The sequence below is a fragment of the Alligator mississippiensis genome, chromosome 6 (genome assembly GCF_030867095.1).
Source record: "Alligator mississippiensis isolate rAllMis1 chromosome 6, rAllMis1, whole genome shotgun sequence".
Taxonomy (NCBI): Eukaryota; Metazoa; Chordata; order Crocodylia; family Alligatoridae; genus Alligator; species Alligator mississippiensis.
In genome coordinates, this window is record NC_081829.1 from 33942901 (window position 1) to 33961172 (window position 18272).

Sequence of the window (18272 nt, forward strand, 5' to 3'; positions counted from 1 at the left end):
ACTGGTGCTGGCTGTCCTGGACTGTGGAATATAATGCTGGAGACGCTAGCTTTAATGCTGGACACCTGACCATGGTGCTACAAGGTAAAAATATGCAGCTAGGCAGTGAGTGAAGAATAGCTGACATGCTGTAAGTTCATACCTTCACTGATTTTATGTTTGTCTGTCCATAAGTTCTGCTTCCTGCAGTAGAGGAGCTTGCAATAAGAGTGCATTAGGAGTATGTGCAATAGTTTTTTGTTTGTTTGTTTGTTTTCTTGGTTACTGGTCAATGTTTCTTTTGAGAGAATAATTCAAGAAAAGCTTGGGTTTGTCCTGGCTCTTTGGCTTAGGGGCTTGTAAGTAGAAGCTTAGACCAGATGGTTGTGAGTTCAAAGCTGGGGGTGCCTTCCCATCACCCCAGGGCTGCAGGACGGAGTAGGGAGAAAAGGAGGGGGTGTAGTGCTCTGTCAAGGAGCAATACACATCCTCAATGAGCAAGGTGGAGTCAGAAGAGGGGCTGACTGAGGTGCTCTGGGTAAGAATACAAGGGGTGTGTGGAAAAAAGGACTTAACGGTGGGTGTCTATTACAGAGCGCCCAACCAGGGGGAAGAGCTGGACTGGGATTTTCTTAGGACAGCTCACGGAGGCTGTCAAGTCAAGAGATGTGGTAGTTATGGGTGACCTGAACTACCCAGACATCTGCTGGGAAGAGCAGGCAGCTAGGTCTAACCACTCACGTAGATTCCTAGCCGAGATACAGGACCTCCCCCTAACTCAGGAGGTGCACAGTCCCACCAGGGGAAATGCCCTGCTGGACCTGGTCCTTGCCACAGGTGATATGGTGAGAGAATTGCGGGTTCTTGGCCACCTGGGCGATAGAGATCAATGCCTGCTGGAATTAACTATCCAGCACAGGGTGTCAAGGGCTAGCAGTAAGACGGAAGTCCTTGACTTCAGGAGGGCCCACTTCAATGAATTAAGAAGACTAGTACGAGAGGCATTGATGCCTACAGTCAGATGGGTGGCTAATTGGCTGGACGGTTGCACACAGAGTGGTGGTGGACGGGTTGTTTTTGACCTGGAAGGATGTGGGCAGTGGGGTTCCCCAGGGCTCGGTCCTCGGGCCCATACTGTTCAACATCTTTATCAACGACTTGGACGAAGGGGTGGAAAGCACGTTGTCCAAGTTTGCTGATAGCACCAAGATGTGGGGTGAGGTGGGCACACCAGAAGGGAGGGACAGAATCCAGCTAGACCTGGATAGGTTACAGAAGTGGGCAGATGAGAATAGGATGGAATTCAATGTGAACAAGTGCAGGGTACTGCATCTAGGGAGAAGAAACCAGCAGCATACCTATAGGTTGGGGAACACTCTTCTCGTCAGCACAGAGGCAGAAAGGGATCTTGGAGTCATTGCCGACTCCAGGTTGAACATGAGCTACCAATGCGAGGAAACTGTTAGTAAGGCTAACCGCACCTTGTCATGCATCCACAGATGCCTCGCAAGCAGGTCCAGGGAGGTGATCCTCCCCCTCTATGCAGCATTGGTCAGGCCACAGTTGGAGTACTGCATCCAGTTTTGGGCGCCGCACTTCAAGAGAGATGTGGCTAGTATTGAGAGGGTCCAGAGGAGAGCCACTCGCATGACTGGGGGCAGCAGGGCAGGCCATACAAGGAGAGACTAGAGGGCCTGAACCTATTCAGTCTCCACAAGAGAAGTCTGAGGGGGGATCTGGTGGCTGTCTACAAATTCACTGGGGCGGGGATCAGCAGGGAATAGGAGGATGCCCTGCCCCCGGGCACCACACGAGGCGGTAACTAGGAATAATGGCCACAAGTTGATAGAGAGCAAGTTCAGGCTAGACATCAGAAGGCATTATTTTACAGTTAGGGTGACAAGACCTGGAACCAACTTCCAAGGGAAGTGGTGCTCACTCCTACCTTGGGGGTCTTTAAGAGGAGGCTGGATAGACACCTGACTGGGGTCATATGACCCCAGCATCCGTTCCTGCCCAAGGCAGGGGGTCAGACTTGATTATCTGCTTAGGTCCCTTCCAACCCTACCAACTACGATACTTTCACAGACACAAAATATGCTTTTCTTTTTGCTGTATTAGTTCCTATAAATGATCTGAAACATACTACTGAAAATCAACATCTAATACATCTTAATCTGCTTTAACATTGCAGGCATCCAATATGTCAGGCATCTTTGGAGGTGCTAATGTCCCACCCAACGTATATCCTCCTGTAGCGGGTGGCTATCCTCCTGTTCCCCAGGGGGGCTTTGGACAGCCTCCACCAGGACAGCAAGCTTCTTACGGAATGTACCCACCACCAGGAGGAAACCCACCATCAGGAATGCCAGCTTATCCAGGATACCCTGGCCAGCCTTTGCCAGCTCCAGGGCAGCCACCAGTGACCTATCCAGGGCAGCCACCAGTGACCTATCCAGGGCAGCCACCAGTGCTACCACCTGGGCAGCAGCCAATGCCAAGTTATCCATCGGGCCCACCTGTGAATCCCTCTATGCCTTCTTATTCAGGATCTACCATGCCTACAGTCACGCCTGGAACAGTAAGGACTTCCGTGTTTTACTCTCACTCCATTGCATGTTTTCTCTGCGTAAACCACAAGCTATCAAGGCTAGAACTGGATATATGAGCAAAGGAAAATGATAGGCTCATTTCAGGTGGAAACAATACAAATATAGACTGACTGAAAATAACATTTCGCCAAACTATCCAAAATAAAATTCCAAGGGCAAGTTTTAAATCTTGATTGCACCTAACTTTTTCTAGCAGTGACTTTGAGGCAAATGTAGTGCCTTGTCCCCGCTGAATTTTCTTATTGTTGGGAATGAGAGTGAATCAGCTAGCAGTAGCATACTGACGGGGGAGGTGGGAGGGTGCCATGGACTCTGGGCACCAGTTGGGGGGGGGGGGGGGGGCGGTGTTCCGGCTGGGCCTAGAGGCTGTGGCGCCTCCTGCACTTGGTGTACGAAATTCTGCCACTGCCCCTCCCCTGGTGTCTGGTGTGCCAGGATGTTAATTTCCCTGCGAAAGTGCCATGGGGCAAGAGAGGGGGCTCTGCACCCTGCTTGAATTGTCTCCGGGGGGGGGGCCCAAATGCAGACATTGGTCCCCAGGAGCCAGACACCCATGGTATACCACTGTCGGCTAGTTAAATTTCATTGCAATTTTTATACGCTCATTTCCTGACAAGGGAAATAGCAAAAGACAGGTTAGTAATGATAGTTACTTTTCCTAAATTGTAAGATACAATTTTCTAGTTAGTCAATGTCTAACATGCTGATATGCTTATTTAGCATAGACCACGAGGCACAATCACTGATGCACCAGGATTTGACCCCCTGAGGGATGCAGAAGTCTTGAGGAAAGCAATGAAAGGATTTGGTGAGTTGTTTGTGGGTTTATAGTTTATGGCGAAGGTAGAACAGCAGTATTGTTTGCCATTTCTTATCGTTATATGTGCAAAGAATCGAACTCCAAGACAATCCTCCCTTCTTGAAACAGAACTTTTATCTGCGTTAGTCAATTAGGACAGAACATAGGTGTAACCAACATTATGAGTCTGTTTATATTTCTTTCTATGGTACTGGCAGTTGAGATTGGGGTTAGCTCACTTCGAGCTCACTTGGGCTATCATAGGTTGATTTACTAGTGTATATCCCTACGTGATATATCCAAGGGTACAATTCAGCTCCATTTGAAGTCAAAGGGAATTTATTGTTTGACTTTGGTAGGAACAAAATCATAACCTAGTAAAATGTGATGGTTCTAAAAATGTCATATACTGTTCACTGCACGTTGTATATGTATGCTTACAGGAACTGATGAGCAGGCAATAATAGATTGTCTTGGAAGCCGTTCAAGCAAGCAAAGGCAGCAGATCATCCTGTCTTTCAAAACAGCTTATGGAAAGGCAAGTATTTCACCACGGCAGGGTGCAGATTAAAAAGAGGCTTGCTTCCATCTACTGCATTTTCTTTATCAGTGAAACAAATGGTGCCATTGCCTGAAAAAACACAGTGACAATTAAACAGTAGTAACATAGTTCACATGGGAAGACTGTCATTGACTGGTGGCCCCCATTCAGTATTCTGATTGTCCACCTTTCTTCCACCTTGTAATCCAGTTACGTGGCGTAGTTTTGTATGTTGTTTGTCTTCATTGTTTGATTATTACAGTCTATTACATTTTGAAGGTTTTTAAAAAAAATGTTCCCTGGAATTAGTACAGAAAAACCTGGGTCATTTATATGCAGGGAGTTCACAGCACATTTAATTCACATCAAGATCCTGAATTAGGGGCAAGTTGCTTAGCTGTTTTCTGCAGTTTTTACTTTGATTAGCTGGAGCACATTAGTGGTCATTCCATGCAGCTGATCAGAGAAACAATATCCTTTGAAACGAAATCTGGAGCAAAGAGTTGGAGCACCTCAGTGGTCCTGCACATATGTTTGTTGCAGCTGTATATGTCTCTAGATAGTTGGCAAAGTAACTTTTGCAAGGGATTAAGGTACTTACCTCAGCAAAGTATCCTGGTCTTGTTATGGTATCCTTAAGTCACAAGAATTTCACATAACTGATTTTTGAACATGAGAAATGTCCTCAAGCCTGTGAGAATTGACTTGGGTCAAGGAAGACTTTTGATTGAAGTTAAATATCTGTCTCTGTATATTTAATGTTAAATTAGTTATTTGATTACTTGACTTTGTTAGTGAATAAGGCCCCCTCTATATGTTACAGGTATTGCACAGTTAAGTGGCTCCTGGATATCAGCTATGTGCACAAAGTAGCTACACTCCATAAAAAGCTCCAACCAACTATAAAGTTAGACCTCAAAAATGCGTACTAACTTTACAGCTGGTGTTTACACATGAAGCAGGGTCTACCCTGAGGCTGGGAGCCCTGCCAGCTGACAGGGCTGCACCATGCTCAGTGTAAGACCCCTGAGCCCTAGGCATTGCAGTAGCTGTGATCACCAGAGTCCAGGAGTTTCCCACACCCCTGATCCCTGTGGATTGTAGCAACTGCAGTCCACTGGGCTCAGGGGTGTGGGAAACCCCAGGACCCTGGGAATCACAGCTGCCTTGATCGATAGGGCTTGGGGGTGCAGGAAACTTCCAGAACTCAAGGATCTTAACTTGCAGTGATCTCCTCACCCTGAAGGTGTGTGAAACCCTGGGGTCGGGAGGATTGGTGCAGAAGCTTGGAGGGTCTGGGGAGCAGATTGCCTCAATGGGTATGTTGGGCTCCTAGCCAAGGAAGCTGGTTTCTTTCTCATACAGGGGAAGCCTGGGATCAAGGTTTCCCTGCACCAGCAATAAGGCACAATGAGATTTAATACATGATCCCACAAACATGCATTGGATCCCCTGCACATGTAGTGGGGCCTAAAGTTAAGAAAAATGTCATTTAGAGTATGGTCAAACAATCAGTAAAAATGTGCTAGAATTGGGGTGATCTACAGCTGATTCACTCTAACTGTTGTCTCGCTACTCCACTGCAAGTGGAAGCTAAACTCTTTTCATTTAAAACCTTTTTGAGTCAAGTTTTATAGTTACATTAGGTTGGTTTCCACTATATTGGTATAATGGTAGACAGATGAAATAATTGCATCTGTTAAGCCAGCACATTCTCCCAAATAACGAGTCTCTTCTCTGTTAGAGTAGTTTAGTGTTAGCATTGGTTCATAGATGACCAATGTTGCCAGTGGGAGGGCACAAGTCCATGCTGCCACTGCCCCCACTGCCGCTGGGCACTGGCTCTGGCCTGGTTACAGCCCCGCACCCTGCCATCAGCACAGAAATCTGGGGGCACATGTGCCCCATCCCCTCCATGGCCCTCCTACGCATCGCCTGTCAATCTATCCACAGTCCTAAACTACAACAATTTGGTGTTTAGTATTTGTTAAGCCACACAGTCACTTTTTGTTTTGCTTCCGATCAGGATTTGATCAAAGATCTTAAATCTGAACTCTCAGGCAACTTTGAGAAGACAGTCTTGGCAATGATGAAGAGTCCTGTAATGTTTGATGTTTATGAAATAAAGGAAGCTATAAAGGTTTGTTTGGGAAATTAAACTTTTAATATGACAGGAGTTATTTGGGCTGATGTCATTTTAGTTAATAAAAATGAGTGCTGCATGCTTAAATCCACCCCATAAATTTGTCTCCAGATTGGGCCTCATTGTGGTTTATACCTCATCTCTTAAATTTGATAACAAAGTGAATCCATTCCTGAGTCTGTTTTCCATAGAATACATTAATAACATAATATTATAGACTCAAGTTGGAGCAGAAATCAAGAGCTAAATTCTAATCCCAATTCTGTCATTAGCTTGCTGTGTTGGTAAGATGCTAAAGCCAGCATTTTAAAAATCATCTACCACCATGCAGCACCCAGCTTGATGCATGTTGGGCCTAATTTGGAGAGCCACTGAACACTATTTTGCACATCCAGTTTCCTTTGAAAATTAGGTCCTTAGATATGTTCATTCAAAAAAATTACGTATTGCTTAAAGGCTAACCTTTAACCACAGTTTCCTCCTTCAGCAAAATTGGAGCATGTTTTCCCATCTCATTCTATATTTCCCATTGAAATCATTAAACTATGCAAAACACTGTAATAATAGCAGGTATTTTTATCTCAAATAAATCCAATGTTTTATAAACATATATTCATCTCAAAACAATATTTTAAAAATTAAAACTTCACAGATATGAAATATTTCTGTTTCAGATTGAAAACTGAAATAATAAGCGCTTAAATCTCTATATATAAATTTCTCAGTTGAAGTGGAAAAGCAGGTTGTTCAAGGAGATGAAACAATAGTTAATAAAATTAACAGCACTCAAAAATCTATAGTCTTTTAGAACTATATAATTTTTCTGAAATATATTTAAAACAGTTCATTTCTGAAAAATTTACTATAAATCTAATATATAAACATCTTTAATAAAATATGACACTTGGAATCACTTTTATGCACTTGCCTGTTTTTGATTTTTGTTTGCTTGTTTTTTTGTTTTGGTGAGGGGGGTGTTTAACTTTCTCAGGGAAAATCATCCTTTTGATTTCTGTATTCTGAAGGTATGTATTGCGAGTGACGTGAAGTGATCAGGTTGGCTATTTCTTACAGTATTTCTTTATGGTTTATATCATCCTTGGTTTGATAATATCTCATCAGTGAAATGAGGACTTCAAGTGCTTGTGTGTGTGTTTATTTTTCTCCTTTTCCCCTACTCTTTCTATAGGGTGCTGGCACAGATGAAGATTGTCTAATTGAAATCCTAGTTTCTCGCAGTAATGAGCACATTCGAGAACTCAGCAGGGTATACAAAACAGGTTGGACTTTCTACTTTCTTAGATTCTTTTCTGATCTGCTGCCAGAGCACATTTTCATAATAGAAATATAAAATAAATTCGAGGTGTACACTAGGTATTTCAGGCTTTAATTTCCATCTACTTAAGAAGTGAGCAGCTGTATATAATAACTGTATATCTGTATTTCAGAATTCAAGAAAACTCTGGAGGAAGCCATAAGAAGTGACACGTCTGGACACTTTCAGCGGCTTTTAATTTCACTTGCTCAGGTACTTGCATACATTCTTTGAGGTAACACTCATAACAGCCTTTGGTTAACTGCAAAGCAGATGTATTAATCTTGGTATATTTTATTTCTCACAGGGAAATAGGGATGAGAGTACAAACGTTGACATGTCACTTGTCCAAAGAGATGCTCAGGTTAGTAAGAAGTCTATTTCATCTTTGTATCAGAAGTTTTAGTTGCACAGTTCCTGATGCATCTAATATGATATGTGCCACTAAAGCTGGGTACACTGAGTCGTGACTAATTTATTTTTAGTCATTCTGTTATTACTACAAAATGTCATTGCTACTGTTGCTCAGTTAGCTTCTGTAATAAATATTTTCTTTTGCCTTTTTAAATATTACTTCTAAAAAAAAGTAACTCCGTTTCAAGTTGGTAGGTAATTGATTTTAGGTTAGTAATTCCCTTTCTGCATCACATAATCAAGTGACATTTATGCTTAAAGAAAGAAACTAGACTAAATATCTGCCACCAGAAAGTGTGTGGTCTGTTGGAGAAAGTCCTTTCTGTTGAGGTGGGTTCTACAGGCCTAAGTTTGTTTATTTTTGTTTTTTTTTTTTTAAATGCTTTTTCAGAGCAGAGGAAAATTGTTCTTCCCAACTACTGCAGTACCCCTAGCTCAAAGCTTGTTAATTTGGGGTTTGTGCAGCCAGGAGATGCTTTGATCTAATAGCACAATACCGTTTCATAATGTTTATTAATTGATCATCTAGGTGAAATAAGCTCTTTATACCAAGGGAACCCTGGTGTATTATAAATAGCAACATCACTTCTTTTCTGCAGGGGTGTATTTTGTCCTGAAGGTAAGAGAAGAAACGCAAGCCTTTCAGAAAGTGTTGAAAAGCATTTTAGGATGAAAGCTGGAACAAAGCCATGTCACTGGCAAGATTTACTCGCACTCACTTGAACAAGTGAATGTTCTTTCCTTGGTATAGGGTTCAGTCTGCAGCTGTTGTGATGAAGCATTCAGTGGAATGTATAGATACAAATAATTGTCATATTAAACCACCTAAAGACTGGAGCTAGTCCTACTCAGGACACTTCTATTTTGTAGTAATATTCAGAGCAAGGGATGAGTGTGAAAGAGCAGAAAGTATTGAAGTGCATAGATAACAGGTTTGTGACAGGAAAAGCCAGCTAGCTTGGAAAACCAACTAATGAAGTGTGATTCTCTTTTGTGTTTAGGAGCTTTATGCTGCTGGAGAGAATCGCCTAGGCACTGATGAGTCCAAATTCAATGCCATTCTTTGTGCCAGGAGCAGAGCTCACCTAAGGGCAGGTAATAGTTTCCAGACTTCCTAAACGTGTGCTTAGGAACTTATGGTAAATAGATTTTGTTTTACCTTATTTTGTTCTCCTTGCATAAAGATAAAAATAGAGTGAATGTAGTCCTGAGTGTCATAGGAAGGTAATGATATCGCTTCTAAAAATGGTTTTCATTGTATTGGTGACATTCCCTGAATAAGAGCAGGGGAGTCTGTCCTTCTCTCATTTTAAAAAAAACCCAAAACCTAGTATAGAGGTTCATTTGTAAATAGTTCTTTTGTGAAACGGTTGCAAAGTTCTTGTTTTAATTATGGGTGTGTACATGTACACATGCATGCACTCCTTTGACAGTCATATCAGTAACATACAATTTTTCTTTACAAACTTTGTAATTGTCATACACACTTCATGCTTCCTTTGAATTGGAAATACTGGGTGATCTTGGATAGGATGGGGGTAGGCGAATTGTCTTTTAGATGCCACTATCAACTAGAATTCCTTTAGTTACCAAACTCATAGCGTCTCTGGTTCTGCACCTCAGCACAAGTTTTCTACGCTCTCTTACCCAGAAGCATTCCCATCCTTGCTACCTGCGATACAGCTGCAGTGGTGTCAGGAGTGAACAATCTTCCTACAACTGTGCATCTCAGTCTAGGAACAGACATAGCATTTGTCCCTGAACACACTGTGCTTGTGTTTTGTCTTGGAACAGAAATATCCCAGGATTGGCATGTACACACATCACACTTTTTTTTTTAAATGGGGTTTAGTGAGCAGTTAAATGCACTGCTGTTTTTCAGCCATCGATTCAATGTTGCAATCCTGGGATGACTGTTCAGCTGTACTTTGCCATGTTCTGGGATAAATTGTTACTACTTATCCCATAAACCTTTTTAGGATTTATCCCAGAACAGTGGACTTGGATGTCTGAGCTTTATCCTCGGATAAAATGACTTATCCCAGGACAAATATGGCATCTGTTTCTCATCTGTAGGATAGAGTACAGATACACTGGCAAGACAACAAAATATGACTGTTCATTTTTTACCATTTCTGTGGCTAAGGAAACACTTTGACCAAGATTATTAGTTCTGAACCTTGAATGAGCATTCAATACAAACAGTAATTTAAAAAAATGAAGTTAAAAAGATAAGTAAAAAATGGTTTATAATAGGTGTTTTCTAAATCTTTTAGAAACAATTTGACTCTATATAAAAGTGGCCACAGATACCTGTTCTGTACATGCTGCAATATTAAATATAGTTCCTCCATTAGAGTTGCTGTTTCCTATGTTTTTGAAGAAACAGAATCAAGTTAGGGACATATGCAAATAGGTACTGGCTTATATATTTAATCCTGCATGGGTAACTATACAGGCAGGGCAGAAAAGAGTAAAAATATATGGCCTAAAAATGGGGCAGAACAAGTGGATGATACCTCCTCAAAGGCCAGAGCTTAGGATAAACTTTAGTGCATTAAAAAATTAACATGTATACCTGGAAAGGATTTAAACTGAGTTCTATAATCAGTGTCATCTTAGAAGTAGCTTCCAAATATGGAAAGAATATACCTGCCCAGCATGCATCAAAGCCACCTCTCTTAAAAGGTTGACTGCTAAAAGCTTCCTCTTTTCTGTGTAGTTTTCAGCGAGTACCAGCGGATGTGTAACCGTGATATTGAGAAGAGCATATGTCGGGAGATGTCTGGGGACTTGGAAAGGGGCATGTTGGCAGTAGGTATGTTTCTCATTTTTGTTTGATATTTATTTTAGTGGTTTTAGTAGTGGTGATGGTAGTGGAATGAACTGCTTTTGTTTGCTTTTTCTATATATTTTATGTATCTTTATTTTTTTTATGTATTTTTCCAGTATTGCAGAGGTTGCTTTTTATGGAGGTAACACAACCTGTGTTTTCAGTTTTCTGCCTCCGTGTTGAGCTTTCTAGAGAAACTACCTGCAGGTACTAAAACAAGACAACTTGTGTGGGAAGGAAGGGTGAGGCTTCCTTTGAGCAGCCTCGGGATTTAAAATGCATTAAACTGAAGGGTAATTATTTTCAGAAGAGCTAATTACTTTTAGGTGCTGCTGAAGTCTAAGAGACTTGGGTATCTTCAGTGCTCTTGAACTTGCAGCCAAATATATCACTTAACCGTATGCTGCTAAATCCTTCCAGTTTGGCTATTGTATATTGATTTCAAGGTTAAGGATTGTATCAGAATACCATTGAAGTCCATAGAGAGACTCCAAGTGATTTTCTTGGGTTTTGGATGAGGGCCTGTTTTGTTGAATAGCCATTTAGGTGGGTTAAACCTTCACAGATTAGAATAACTGTGCTTCCCCTTTGTAAAGGAGTTTGGTAAGTCTATTTTACTTACACCTCTGCTCTGTTTTACCCTTTTTTAACAACTGCCCTGTTATGAAACTGTTTTCCCCACCATTTTTTTTTTTCCATTTAATGTGGTCTGGTGCTGACAAACTGGGACACAATGATAAAAATGTATGGTATGAGTCTGTTCTGGCTGAAATCAAGAGCAAAATGCTAGCTAACTTGAATGATAGGAAACTCAGGTCACTTGTTTGTGCTGTAATAAAATTGCAAGCTCATTTTATGAACGTTTCAAAAAGTTACTTTCTGTTTAAAATATCCTGTTCAGTCCCTACCTTGTGCACAGATACTGCAAGTATCTTGCCTTCCTTTCCTAATAACTGAGATTTTTAAAATATAGTCTTACGAGGGATTGCTCTCGGTATAAAAGTTAACTTTGCTTGCATTTTTTTCTTTTTGGCCAAGTTGTCAATACAATGGTCTTTTGAAGCCATACAGTCAAGAGAGTATAATCACAATGGGCATGTCTACACTGAAGGACCGTCCGTGGGGATGCCAATTAACTAATTTAATCCAGAGGGTCATTAATCCTCTATGACTTGCAGGTAGTCAGGTTCAGGAACATTAAAGTAAGTTAATTTCCTTGAGCATTGATCTACTGCCCGACCCCACTCAGAGTTAAAAAGAGTAGCTACACACTACAACACAGGTAGGTTGAGCAATATAAGGTGTATTGCACAACAAAACCCACGCAACAAAGACCTGATGCGATATTCCTGTAACACCCAAGCCGCAACACAATAAAATACATCTGATAAGACCAATAACCCAGTGCACACCCCATACCCAATGTCCCTGGTCACACAGCCAATCAACTACACATAACAGTTAGCTTTGGTCACTACACAGTTAACTGCTGTGCAACTTCACAGACAACCCAGAAACCATAGATGGCAACGAGAATACCCTGGGCCTAGTCAGCAGGAGAAACCCTCTGGCTGTCCCTGAAGATTTCTAGATTTTACCCACTTAGGTACGCAGCACCTCAAATAGGGAAAGGGTGATACTTTACCCAACTATAGCTTCCCAACGACCAGGTCACAGCAAGGAACCTGCACTCGACAAACTCCCACACCCCGAGAACCCCGAGTCAGAACTATCCAGCTAGAGTGAGAGTGAGCCCCAACCCAAGCCCCTGCTGGTTGCTCTGGACAGGATTTATAGCCTTCTAATCACACCATCTGTCACTCTCACCCAATGGTTCAAACATTGCCCTTTTCACCATACCCAATCAAATTCAAACCTGGGCAATACTTAAAAGAATTGATTCAAATGATTTCAACTCAATACAAGTAACATTATCATAACTTCCTTATTAATTGACATATCAACATTGACAAATAGTTGCATTACCATTATACGTGGCGCATGCCCAGACTTTAAAAGTAGGTCATGACTTCATCATGGTTGAGAGTTCAAACCCTCTAGAAACTTCTCACCTCTAGTCATATGGCGCATGCGTGGACTTTCACTGTTCTACAACATGAGACACTTTACTGTGCCATAGACTAATCTACTGTGCAGTAGGGTCAGTCTACACGTGCAAAGCACTTACTGCGCAGTACATTAAACTACTGCACAGTTAACTAATATCTGTAAATACAGGTACTAGTGTAACTGCATGGTAGTTACTGCACAGTATTGCATTTGTACTGCAGACTTGTTCCTGGTCAGCCTAGGCAGCAAGGGGCCATGGGATGGGGAGCTCTCTGCCCCCCCGTCCTAGCTCCCAGTGCAGAACTGGGAGCTGTGGAGAGCAAGCAGGGGCTGGGAATCTAGCCCCTGTTCTTCAGAGCTGCTCCAGAGTGTTCCCAGATTGAAGCAGCATAATGCTGCTCTGGAGAGTGAGCAAGGGGCTAGCTTCCCAGCCCCCATTCACGCTCCAGAATTCCCAACTCAGTGCTGCACTGAGCTGCTCCGGGGGTGGGTGGAAGCTCGCAACCCAAGCAGTGCAACTGCCAGAGTTCCCTGTGCCCTCGCACTTGGCAGGGGGCTGGCAAGGAACTATCCCACAAGTGGGGCACCTGCCAGCAAGCCCCTTGCTGAGCGGGGGAACACGGGGGGGCTTGCTGGCAGGTGCTTGTGGGACAGTTCCTGGTCAGCCCCCTGCTGAGCAGGGAGGGGCCTGCCAGGCAGGATGCTTGCCAGCAGCTGCCCCACACCTGGGACAGTTCCTGGCAAACCCCCTGCCAGGCAGGGAAGCCCCAGCTTCCAGGGGGCTTGCTAGCAGCTGTCCTGATATACAGGGGGTCAAGAGAGCTCTGTTGGTTAAAGTGGCAGCTGTCTCCTGGCTGATTGTGCATGGGGCCAGGAATCAGCTGCTGCTGCTGCATCTGGCAGAGCTCTCCTAGCCCCATGCGCATCGGGATTGGCCCCTGTGCCCCTTACCAGTCCCCAGGCTAGCATCTGAAGGAGCCTGGAGCTCCCCCTGGCAGCTGCAGGGGGCAGAGCAGGGTGGGAGCAGCCCTGTGCCAGGCTGCTGCCAACAGGTTGCACCTGTAGTATTTTACTGTGCAGTAAACCTAAAGCATATTAATAGCACATGTAGATGCACCCAATGAGAGATTTTTTTTCCTGCTTTTTGCCATGATTGATACTCTCGCATTATATCTGTTGAATGCTAACAGAAAGCCAGACATACACCATAGAAATAATAGCTCTTACTACACATTACCACTGTATAACTGATAACCACTAAGCCTCATATTCACACTGAAAGATAATACATTAAAAAAACCAACCAGAACAAATAATATCTACTTCTCAGCCTACCTCTTGCAACCTAATCCTTATGGGGAGAACTTTTACTCAACATAGTGTTGACTCCAGAAAACTAGCAGATGCCTCCCACATAGAAGTAGGTATGGGATAGGGGGCATTGAATACAAGCAAAGCAATAAGTATTTACAGAGAGAACCTAATAGCATTTATGTTCAGTAAATAACTTAATCGTCTTGTACTGATTCACTTTCAATGCATATATCAGCCTTTTCCCCCTGCTGTGATCTGTGTTGCATGCCATATGTGTAAAATATCTAATTGAAAATATTTGTTTCCTTTGGTTTTATTTTCTTTAAAGCTTGCTGGACTGTACAGATGGTAATTTAGATCAATCTTAAAAACATCTTGGAGTGCAAGTGAACTATTTTAACTCAGTGCAGTAATCAGAAGACATGCATTTCATGTTGTGTCATTGTTCTCTGTGTTGAAGTGAGTGGTGCACATCCTGGACAACGATATGAACTGCTGTCCCTCTCATCTGTATCTTCTTCAATTAAAAGAATACAGTAAAATCTCTGCTATATGGCATTTAACTAACCAAAATACTTAATTAACCATAATTTTAGTGGCGGGCTGCCACACCACTTTGCTGTCTTCTGTGCCACTTTGAGGGTATCTGAGTACACACATCACACCGCGCCACTTTCCTGCCTGCTGTGCCACTCTGAAAGTGCCCAGGTGGGGTATCTGAGTGTGCGCACCCCTCCCCCCTACTGCAGCAGCCTGTGGCTGGGTGCCCTGGCATTTGGAGTGCCTGACTATTGTGGCATTTTTATCTGTATACTGTTTTATTCCTTATACAGTATGTTATACTGTAATGTATTGTACACCTAATTCTTTGAAAATATTCAATGTCTTCCTTGAGTATAACTCGGATAACTGGAATTGTTAGATAACCGGCACACTCCTCCCCCCACCCCTCATTCTCCACTCATTCTGGATAACAAGAGATTTTACTGTAATTACAATTTTTCTATAGAAATATGTATTGCTATAAAATAAAATGGCTACTTTTTCATACTTGACCATTATGTTGTACCCCAATCTTAATTAGCTGATGTTCGTGGGGGGGTTTTCCTCTCCATATAATATTCTTATGAGAGGGATGTATGGATAGATTCTGCATAGTTTGCTTTAGACTGCATGACTGTTTATTCATATCAAATCAATGTGAAAAAAATTGTTGGGATAATGCATGGGATTTTTGTGAGCTTGATTTTGATTTAGTCTCTTAAACATCTATTTCCTGTGTAAAGCAGGTTTAATCTAAATTCCAGTCATTTTATTTATATCCAGTCTTTATGAGTAAAGAATTCCAAAAGTCCTAAGGTAGCTGGCTGTAGTTAATAATAGTTATTAATAAAAATTAAAAAGGAAGAAAAAGGATGCTGAGATTGTCAGAGGAAAAACTAAAACTAATTAGGTTCCAAAATAAATTGAATTCTTTGGAAGGTTCTGGATGTTCAGCATTATGGAAAAGATGTCCCTTAATTAGGATCTAAGAGTACTTTTACACATGCTCTGGGTGTGAGAGGTGGTGCTTTAATTGGAGCGGCTCCAAGAGCTGTTCTAATTAAAGCGCTGCAGCGTCTTGTGTTTCGGTGCCCTTTAAAAATGGCAGTGGGGGCACTTGAACTAAAGCTCAAACGCAGATATTACCACACTCCAGCAGCCTCAATTAATCAAGTCTGCTCTGATGTGCTGTAATTACACGTTCATGTACAGGCACCATAGGAGCCTAACTTTATGCACTTACTCTTGAAAATTTTCACTGTAGTAAGCTATTTCATTTTGATTTGCTAGTATAGTTTAATATCAAATCCTATTCCTAATCCTCCACCTGTTTTCCAGAACAATTAGAATACAAACTCTGCATGGCTTTGTGTCCACATCTTCCATTTAAGGACCTGTAACTTGCTATGTCTTTCTGGGTGGATCAGAGTGGCTATTAGTTGCATGTGTTAGCTCGCTTAATATTGTGCCATGCAGTGTTGTAAAACCCTATCGTTGGTATTCTTTTGTTACAAAAATCCTAGCTTTACCAGCTGGAGTGAAACCAGCTGTGAAGTTTTTTAAAAGACTGACTATTAGCAGTACAACAAGAGACTAGAAAGTTGTGAGAATAGTATACATCTGACTAGGCCAGCTGCTCCTTGGGACTTGTAGGACAAGACGCTGAATTTAGACCTGAAGCTTGCCAAATTTCTCAGAATGAGAAAGGCCAGGGAATACCTAGTGTTGCTCCCCAACTTCAGTCCCATAACTAGACCAAATCTGCTGATCCAAAGAGGCATTCCTAGCATGGATGTTATGTATTTCCTAAAAGAGCAAATGGAAGTTGTAGTAGTGTTAAGTGATGGCCTCACAGTAACCTTTTTGATATAAAAGGACAGGCTTTGCCTTGCAAATTAAAAGCTTGTATTTATGGAATGTGTAGGTGATAGTAGCATCGATCATATATTTTTACAAAGATAAAACAAATGTCTGCTTCAGAACAAGCTCACTAAGTACAGTTAGTTGTATTTAGCTGTAACTAACCTGTTAATAAATTTTATTTTGCAGTTAAATGCCTCAAAAATACTCCAGCGTTCTTTGCTGAAAGACTCTATAAAGCTATGAAGGTAGGTCCCTATAGCCAAGAATGTTAAAGTTTGTATATCATTTTTTTTTTTTTTAAATCTGATAACCTAAATGCCTTGGATTTACTGAAACAGCATTGTATAATAGTAACAATGAAAATATTGTCATTACCGTTATCATCATTATTAGTCTGTGCAAAATTTTGGTAGCCGTTTCATTTCGGAGGTGTTTTGGCACCCGAAATGCCAAATCCAAAATGAAACGGAAGGCTCCAAAACATCTTCAAAACAAAACAAAACCATCCAAAACTTTTCAGAAATGTTTTGGTGGCGGGTTTGCGGGGAAATAGAAACTCAGAAGAGGGAGGGAAGGACTGCTCTGATATTGACATCTGTAGCTGGACAGTGTCTGTCCCTGAGGTCCCTTCCAATCCCAGTGCTCTCGGGGAGGGACAGAGAAACAGCATAAAAGGCTTCGTGTGAGGCCTTTCTGTCCCTTTTGTGAGCAAAAAGTCTGGAAGGAACAGCTTGTGAAAGGTACTGGCTGGCTGCAGTGACTGGCTTCCTAGTCAATCTCCTGCTAGTCTCTCTTTTTGGAAAGGATTGAATACACCTTTCCAATATATTATAGATACAAGATCTAGTAAGCAGATAGAAGAAGATATAGTAAAGACAAAATACAATGAAATAAGCATATAGAAGAAGATATAGTAAAGACATAGAAGATGTATATTACACACACACACATGCATTGGGTGCATTCCCAAAGCGACCAAAGTCACCCAGAACATCGGGGAGATGCGTGCTCTGGATGGCCAGCCCTTCTCCTTAGTTGAGTGGCTAGGGTTCAGGTGACTCATGGCCCCATCCTACCGCATGCCTGCATGCACCACCTTCAGCAGGACGGTGGTGCCCTCCCTGTATGAGGCATGCCAGGAGTACTTGAGGGAGGAGCTGTGCAAGGCAGGTCCACAGGTGGCCTTATACTTCACCTCGGACATCTGGATCAGCCAGGGTGGGGTGGAGATTGTGCCTACCTCTCCCTCACAGGGCACTGGTGCCATCAGTCAGGCCGCTGGTGGCCTTTCCTTCAAGTGAAGGTGATGGATGAGTCCCACACAGCAACCAAGATTGGGGGCCATGAACTGCATGGTGCAGGGGTGGCTTGTTGGGCAGGGCGAGCTCATCCACGGGTTCATGGTCACTGACAATGGGGCCAATATGGTCAAGGTGGTCTGTAATGCCAACTTTGTTGGCATCAGCTGTGTGACACACAAGTTCCACCTTTTTATAATCAGGGACATCTTGGAGGGGGACAGGGCTGCCGGTGAGAGTGCCATCACAACCAGCCAGCTCATTTCAAAATGCAGGAAGGTGGCGGGCTACTTCTACTGGAGCATCAAGGGGGGCAAGATGCTGTGGGACAAACAGACAAAATCATGCAGGATGTGGAGACTCGGTGGAACTCCACATCCCTGATGTTTGAAAAGCTGGTTGAGCAACAGAAGGCCATCCATGAGATGGCCTTGCTTGGGGAGATTGGGATCAGAGGGCCTGTTGCAGGTGGGCCTCTCTGGGGTCTGTCTACTGGTGACCCTGCTCACCCATTATGGGTCAACCCTTGCCCTGTTACCTGCCATGCC

At 42.6% G+C, this 18272-nt stretch overlaps 1 protein-coding gene across 1 annotated transcript in view; it reads left to right on the top strand.

Moving 5' to 3' along the window:
• Nucleotides 1-18272, top strand: part of ANXA11 (annexin A11) — a 54214-nt gene that overhangs the window by 28110 nt on the left and 7832 nt on the right. Inside the window, exons 4-13 of the mRNA XM_014601461.3 lie at nt 2174-2560; nt 3312-3399; nt 3834-3928; nt 5958-6071; nt 7264-7354; nt 7523-7602; nt 7697-7753; nt 8805-8898; nt 10526-10621; nt 16613-16671. Of these exons, the coding sequence (XP_014456947.2) occupies nt 2174-2560; nt 3312-3399; nt 3834-3928; nt 5958-6071; nt 7264-7354; nt 7523-7602; nt 7697-7753; nt 8805-8898; nt 10526-10621; nt 16613-16671 (1161 nt within the window). The remainder of the gene's footprint in view (nt 1-2173; nt 2561-3311; nt 3400-3833; nt 3929-5957; nt 6072-7263; nt 7355-7522; nt 7603-7696; nt 7754-8804; nt 8899-10525; nt 10622-16612; nt 16672-18272) is intronic.